Source organism: Carettochelys insculpta, chromosome 30, assembly GCF_033958435.1.
Source record: "Carettochelys insculpta isolate YL-2023 chromosome 30, ASM3395843v1, whole genome shotgun sequence".
Lineage (NCBI taxonomy): Eukaryota > Metazoa > Chordata > Testudines > Carettochelyidae > Carettochelys > Carettochelys insculpta.
This window is the reverse complement of record NC_134166.1, coordinates 5,423,768-5,431,647: the sequence shown is the minus strand read 5'-3', so window position 1 is coordinate 5,431,647 and position 7,880 is coordinate 5,423,768. Positions and strand designations below refer to the sequence as shown.

The 7,880-nt window shown below is 58.0% G+C and overlaps 1 protein-coding gene across 1 annotated transcript; it reads right to left on the bottom strand.

Annotated features, from left to right (window-relative positions):
- Positions 1 to 988: 988 nt before the first annotated feature.
- On the bottom strand, positions 989 to 7,440 carry LOC142004008 (tyrosine-protein kinase Fes/Fps-like). The gene is made up of 10 exons (XM_074981428.1): positions 7,411 to 7,440; positions 5,957 to 6,169; positions 4,993 to 5,121; positions 4,390 to 4,443; positions 3,100 to 3,218; positions 2,914 to 3,008; positions 2,415 to 2,538; positions 2,030 to 2,187; positions 1,541 to 1,663; positions 989 to 1,131 (listed from the first exon to the last, which is right to left on the bottom strand). Exons 1-10 carry the CDS (start codon positions 7,438 to 7,440, stop codon positions 989 to 991), a joined length of 1,188 nt encoding a protein of 395 aa, XP_074837529.1.
- Positions 7,441 to 7,880: the final 440 nt, after the last annotated feature.

The window sequence follows — 7,880 nt, the reverse complement described above, 5'->3', positions numbered from 1 at the left end:
GGGAAACGGGTGAGCTGTCTGCGGAGGAAGGTTCTTTCTGCACTCTTCTTGCACTTTTCCGTGACGTAGCTGGGGCTGGCAAATGCCGGAGGCTGGACTGTGGCTCAATGGCGCTTTGGTCCATAGGCAGCATCTTTCTGGCTGTGCCAGACTCAAACACGCACAGAGAAGAGATAGGGGTTGCTCAGCAATGTTCCCCCTTATATTTTCCACCTATGTGGGGAATACATTTTATTACATGCACCAGGGCATGTGCGGATGTACACCACTATAGTGCTGCTGGTGGTGGGTGCTTTGCTAATCAGCTGGGCAGCATCTGACGCTGTCCTGGACGGCTGCCCAAGTGGTCAGCAATCACCAGTCACAGCTGATCAGCTGTTTGACGGAGGGGGAAGATGCTTGTGGGAGGCGGGAGAGTGAGAAGCAGCAGTCAGGGACCTTGCAAGTGGGGCTAGAGCTGGGACAGAAGGAGGCGGAGTGAGGGCCCAGTGAGGGCTCCAGGGAAGCCAATGAAGCAGCGCCCAGGTCTGACCCTGGCCCAAGAACTGTCACCTTTTTACATGTATTTGAAATGTCAGCATCACCTGCATTGAGGACTCTCTGTGCCGCAGGCCTGAACTGCATGGGACAGTGAACTGGGTCCCAGAGAGGCTAAGTGACTTGACCAAGGTCACACAGGGAAGCTGTGGCAGAGCCAGGAACACACCATTCCTGTTTTAAGTGCTCACTCCGAAATGGACACAGCATTCGAGGTTCAGGGCAAGATGAACTGCAATGTTCATCACCGCTGAACCCGTCAGGAAGCAGAGTCAATTCCTCTTCTATGCCCTTCTCTGCAGCCAGGCATTTGACAGAGGTGCTCTCATTGGTTAAGGGTGCCCAGACGATGTCACCATTCCAAGTACAGGGGTAAAGAGCAAAGGTGATTGGAGGCTTTATGTAGATTGCTGGGGGAATACATATTACAATGGGGACCCAGAGGCCAGTGTCACTCAATATTCCAGTGGAGCTGCGTCATCTCCTGGTGGATGGCATTGAACTTGGGGCGCAGGCTGGGACTGGCCTCCCAGCACCTCAGCATCACGTCGTAAACTTCCACTGGGCAGCGCTTGGGTGCTCGCATGCGGAAACCTGCCGAGGCAAGAGGCTGGAGACAAGCAGCACAGGGGCCAGTAGTGCTGCATGGGGCTGGGGACCAGGGCTAGAGCTGGCCCTATGGAAACAGGCCTGAGACACATTCTGCTTGTCTGTATTGCAGCAGAGGAGCGGCCCAGGGCACTAGGTGCTGTACAACGCGCAGAGAGGGACAGCTGGAAGGACCTTACCATTGAAATGGACTAGCAGCTCTCTCCTCTGCATTGTACAGGCAGGCAGCTGAGACACCAAGAGACTAAATGACTTGGCCAGGGACACGCAAGAAGTCTGTGGCAGAGCCAGGAACTGACCCTGGTCTCCTGAGCCTTAACCACATGGCCACCCACCCCTTTGTGCCCCCAGACCGGGCCACTTGCCATGATAAACCCCAGTGCTCACTACTTGCCTCGCTCCACCTGGCTCACCACTTGCTGGTTGGACATGCCGGGGTAGGGGGCGGCCCCCAGACTGAAGATCTCCCACAGCAGGACCCCGTAGCTCCAGACATCACTCTCTGTCGAGTAGCAGCCTGTCACCAACCCACACGGGGCGTGTTAGCAGAGAGGGCCTGAGCCCGTGTGACTGTTAATCTCCTAACCAGCAGGAGCACTCGTGAGACTAGAGGGGCCGCCGACAAATCCCCAGAACGCACCTCTCCCCGGTGCTTCCAGAACCAGATGGGCCTGTCCCCACCTGGGGGATCCTGCCTTCCCCAGTGAGGTCATGCCAGGGAGGGCAGATCACCAGCTCTGCCCACAGCATCCTCTGTGTGTCCAGGTGATACTGGGAGAAAAACTGCTCCTGTCCCCTCAGACCCCAAACCCGGCCCAGCCTCCCTGCTGAGCCCCTCCCCTGCCCATGTGAAATCTCAGTGAGCTGGTCCCATGCCCCTAACCATTTCTCAGAGCCTCCGGCGCCGTCCACTTGATGGGAATGTGCTTCGTCCCTCCCTGGGAGGCATAGACACCGTCAGCCGCCTGCCGGGACATGCCGAAGTCGCTGATCTTCAGCACGTTGCCTTCCCCCACCAGGCAGTTCCTGGCTGCCAGGTCCCTGCGGGGAAAGGGTCGAGGGTTAGAAGTACCCCCAGTGTCAGCTGGGTGCTCCCTGGATGCAGCGGGTGGGACTGGCCAGCACGGGAGCTAGGCACAGAACCGAGGTGCTGTTTCAGGGCAGCTGGGCTGTGTTAACCCTCTGGGGGCCAGTCATGCTGTGAAATGTCACCTTAGCCTCCCAGCAGTCCCGATTCTCTGTGCCGCATGGCTGGGTCTCAGGCGTACCTGTGGATGCAGCCCTGGCTCTCCAGATAGGCCATCCCTGCTGCTGCCTGAACCGCAAAGTGGAGGAGGTCTTGAACCCAGAGGCGGCTCCCCTCGGCACGGAGGAATGATAAGAAATCACCACCTAGATGGGGGAAAAGAGAGAACGAAAGAACAACCCCAGCAGTGCAATCCTGCACGAGAAAAGTACCGATACTTCCACAGCTGCATGGGCCTGGCCCTGTCTGGGTGGTCCTGCCTTCCCCAGACAGGTCACACTTGGGGGGTGGAGCTGCATCCTGTGTGTCCCCCTGCCCCTGGTGGTCCCTGCCCCTTGTTCCAACTAACCAGCTAAGACTGCATTTAAATCTGCACTTGGTCTTGCACGTTAAGTAGGGCACGGCTGCACTTCTGGCTGCAGCCAGGAGGTGGCGACATTTCCAGCCCAGCTATAGCGGGCAGGATGCTGAGTCCCTCATTGGGGTCCCAGGGCAGGGGTGCAGAGCCCTCTTCTGCTCACCAGACACCAGCTCCATGACAATGAAGACCGGCTGCTTCCGGACACAGACGCCGATAATCCGGACGATGTTTGGGTGGCTGTAATGCCTCACGAGCCTTAGGAAGAGGATGGGGCAGAGGGGTGAGCTGCTGAGCCGACAGGGTGGCACCGTCGCCCGGTGAGCCGTCAGCCCCATTGCTGGCTGACCTGGCTTCCAAGAGGAACTTGTGCTTGGTCTCCGGGGCCAGGTGCTCCCTACAGGTTTTCACTGCCACCGGGGTGTTGTCGTACAACAGTCGGCCGCTGTACACATCCCCGAAGTTACCCTGCAGGTGGAGAAATGGGATGTGGGGGGCAGAAGACGGAGAGAATCCGGCAGCAGGAGAAGACCGGCCGTGCACTGAATGCAACCAGGCAGCAACCAGGCCCAGCGTCCCCACAGAGAGCATAAGGTGTGTGAGTCTCCACTCCCCACCCACATCGTGGTCCCAGAGCCTTTCCCAGCACAGGCTAACCCCACGGCAGGAAACAATCAGCTCCCTGTTTCATAACATGGGACAAAGAAGGGCCGGCAGCTGCTGTATGAAATATTCACACTGCCCTTCAGTGAGTCTCCTAGTGAATAAAAGGGGCTCGGGAGCCAATGCCCCAGGCAGATACAAGCTCAAGAGACTCTGCAAGGGATTCGACCCATACGCTGCCAGACACGGCACAGTTCCTACAACCTCACAGAAATGCAGGTCTCACTAGATCATCTAGTCCAGCTCCCAGCGCGGAGGCAGGACTAAACGTTAGCCGGACCATCCAGATGGGCGTTTATCTAACGTGGGCGTGGGAAGTGCTCAAGGGCTGCACTCTTCCATGCTATTAATGGAGGAGGCGCGGGGTCTGAGTGGGAACGGAAGGAAGCTGGGGGGTAAAGGATGGGGGGTGTGGGAGCTGGGAGGGCGTTCGGGTGAAGGAGGGGGGTTGTGTCCTGGGACAGGGGACTGGGGTGGAGGAGGGGTACAGGGTCTGGGACGGGTCCCTCTGATTTTTTCCACCCAGAGGCAGAGTAAATTTTATGTGCACCAAGGCATGTGCAGATGTGCACCACCGATAGGAAGACACAGCTGACTGTGGGTGCTCGGCTCATCAACGGGGCAGCATCTGAATCTCTGCTGGGCGGCTGTCCAGATGTTCCGCTTACACAGCACACCAGCCCGGGAGTGGGTGTGACCTGTGGCAGGAGTGCAGTGGGGGGTGCAGGGGCGGGGGGTAGGGGATTGGGGTGCAAGGTCTGGGAGGGGATAAGGGTGAGGGAGCAGCACTGCAGAGGGTTCGGGTTACTTGGGGCAGGGGGACAGAGGGGGGGGGAAGGGAAGGGCATAGGTAGGCCCAGCGCCTTGGGTGTCAGATTGTTGACCTGTTCAACCTGCCCACCGTTATCATCAGGCTTCCGGTGTGGAGCCTGTTCACCCCAGTACATTGTAAATGGCCAAGACCGGGGTCACTTACGCTACCCAGCAGCTCTCCCAGCACCACATCCTCATGGCTCAGGTCCCATTTTGCCTGCAACAGAACAAGGCGCCAGATGGTAAGAGCTGGGGACAGTAGCACTGACAGCTTGCCTGGTGAGCAGGGTTCCCTGTAAGTTGAGTGCTTGGGCAGCCACCCAGGAGAGATTCAGGTGCTGCCCCATTGATTAGCAGAGTGCCCACAGCCAGCAGCCTGTGTTTCTATGGGTGGTGCACACCTGTGTGCGCCTTGGTGCACATAACATTTATTTCACACATGGATGGAAAAAAATTAGAGGGACCCTTCATGGTGGGGCTGATCCTGTGTAGTGGGGGGAATCAGATGCCAGCGGGGCTGAAGGGGTTTGGAGCACACAGAGACACTGGGGCCAGATTCTGAAGCTGCCCAAAATTTTCCATCCAAGCCACTTTTCACACCCACTCTTATAACCTCCCTAGGGGGGGCCAGAGCAGAGGTTAATTGCTTCTTACTGCCCCATCCCAGGCCCTTCTCCCATTGTCAGCCCCAGCCCCATCTGCTGGCTCGCTCTATATCCACACCGTCCCCCCTCCGGCGAGCCCAGGCACACAGCAACGGGCTTACCTTGGGGACTGGGTTCCTCAAGAGGAACGGGCACTTTGTGGTGAGCCCCTGGCGTGACTGCAGATGCTGGTGGATGAGCGAGGGGATAGTAGGCGCATCTACCCCACCAGGTTCAAACTGATACCTGCCCTGCAGAAAAACCCAGCTCAATTCAGTGTATGGTGTGTCGGGGGCGGGGGGGAGAAATCAACTGATTGCCCACTGCTGCCCATAGATAAGGTGTGTAGTGGTCATGCTGGATGGGGCACCCTCAGGAGCCCCCAGATTTTAACAGCCATGAGCACCTGCTGCTGTGAGAGAGCACACGGCTGTCAGCTGGATGGAATCAGAACCTGACTGTGTGGGTTAGAAGCCCTATACTGCTCCCAACCATTGGAGATTCTCCCATAGCAGGGGGCAGCATTTCCAGCCCAGGGCACTTTGAATGCTGGCTGCTGGGCACTTTGGAGTAACTCTGCTATTCAGCACAGCAACAGCTGCGAAGAAGTCCCAGGTGGCCACCGATTTCTTACCAAACCCTACACTGGTACAGCATCCTTTGTGCTACCTGCTAAAGATTTGGCACCTGAGTGTCTCTTAAAGGCCCATCTGCAGAGGGCTGGCGAATCAGCATGGCCATTTGCCAGATGGGAAAACTGAGGCACAAAGCGGGCTAGCGACTTGGCCATGGTCTTAACTGGAAATAGAAGCCAGATCGGGGCCCTCCCTGATACTGCAAAGCCACCCAGTGACGGCTGATGCGGGAGAGGGAGGGGGCAGCCAGAGAACTAAGCAGCATGAACCAGGGAGATCAGTCCACAAGCGAGCGTGCGAACAGCCCCTTGCACCAGGCTACCGAGACGCCACTTTCCACGGCTGCCTGCTCAGCCTCCCTGCCCGGTCTGCACAACTGGGCACAGGGTGCCGAGGAGATTAACCCCTCGGTGGGCCCAGCCTCACTTTCCCTGCCCACAGCGCTCCTTACCTGCGAGCGCTGGATGAGGAAATGCCTGCACTGCCCTCCAAGCAATGCGGACAGCACATACGCTCCCGGTCTCCCCTGGCTCTCGCGCACCAAGAAATCCCCCTCGCGGGTTAGCAAGGCCGCCGCCTCCTGCCTGGGGAGCGAGCCGTGGTACCAGTCCTGCTGGCCAAGGGGCCTCTGGGCTGCTGGCACCAGCGGCACTGGAGGGGGCAGCTTGGCAGAGAGAGGAGAGACACTAGGGTCAGGCACTAGCAGGGCCCAGCTTTTTAAGAGCTCAGTGGAGAGGCTGGGGGCGCGGGCAGCCCTTGGGATTACAGACTGGGGCAAAACTGTTAGGCAAACCACTCCACCCCCACCAGGCATTGCCCCTGCCACAATGCCTCAATCCTACCCTGCAGCACCCACCTCCCCAGCCTGGGCACTGGGCCGTGTCAAAGCCAGGAGGTCCCTGTGAGACAGGGGTGCTTGCTCATTTAGAAGAGGGCTGAGACCTGCAAGAACTCATGCATGCACAGGAACTAAGTGTCCATCCCTGTTGAATTTGGAGCAGCAGCAATCCCTGCTGGTTCACTGCAATGTCCATAGCTTGCAGGGGACCATGGTGCCCAGGCACTCCCCTGCCCAACACCTGGGAGCGAACCAGTGACCTGCAGAGCACGAGTTACTGTAGCTTGAGCTGATACTCCAAAGGAGGCTCTGGAACAGTCACTGCCTCTGCAGATCACGGACAGGCAACACACACTGACCCATGGGTCCCACTGGCAGCCAAGCCTCCTCCTTGGCTCACTTATGGGTTCCTATGGGGTTTGTAACAGACTCTTCTATGGGGCCTGCCTCCCCCTTTCTCTGCATTGCTGCACTATACCCGGATGGGCCTAATGGGGCGCAGCCTATCGTAACTGCAGCTCCACGTGTATTTCTGGCACGTGGGGCAGCTCATCCTTCCTTCCAGATGGCCCTGGGCACCTGTTGGCCCCTGTAACCCAGCACAGGAAGCTGCTACCAGGCCACCCTCCAGGGAGCCTGTCTAGTGGGGACAATGGGGCATTGTGACATCAGCAGTCATGTGAGACCAGACAGACTCTGGGCAAAATGTGTTTGTTAACAAGGTGCTCAGATTAAGCCCCAGAAGGAAGAGGGGGGGCCAGCATTGCTGGCTCGGGGGTTTAACACCAGGCTGGAAAATGAGGCAGGTGAGAGTCCAGCAGCCCTGGCTGATGGGAGAAGACAGAGGCCGCCCCATGAAGCAGTGGCAGAGGAGGAGGTGGCCTAAAAGAAGCCCCGTGAGCAGCGGGTACTGAACAGGGCATGGTGGAGAGGGCAGACTCCCAGGGCCGACCCCATGTCATGGCTTTAACACCAGGAAGTGGTCATATGACACAGGCCCTTGGTTAAAGGGAGGCAGAGTCCCTATACAATTTCATTCATTTAAAAATGGGCTGGGTCTCAGTTACCCGAAGGCCTCGTTCTGCAGCTCTGGCCATGGCAAGGGAACTTACTGGGAGTTTAAAGAGAATCGGTGCTCACTTTGCAACACCAAAGCCATGGGAAGAGGCTTGGAGGGCTCCAAAGATGAACTGGTTCCAGCCGGTGCCGTCACCAGCCCCCCTGAACAGTCAGAGAGAGCCAACCTGCTTCCTCATTCGCCTCTGATGGTGCCTGTTGCGGTATGTTCCTTCCTTTGGCCAGGCTCCTTCCCCTATCCTCTTCTGGTCTGGGTTGCTAGAGATTAAAACAGGCAGCCATCGGCCCTTAATTTCTCTGGGCCTCCCAGTCTGTAAAGCAGGGAGAATAATCAGCCTCTCCGCCAACTGTTGTCTTCGCTTCACTGGCAAGCTCTGCAGGGCAAGGGAACATCTCTAGGGCCTCTGGGTCGTACAGCGCCTGGCGCAGTGGCGTGTTCGTCAAGGCTAGGGACGCTTGC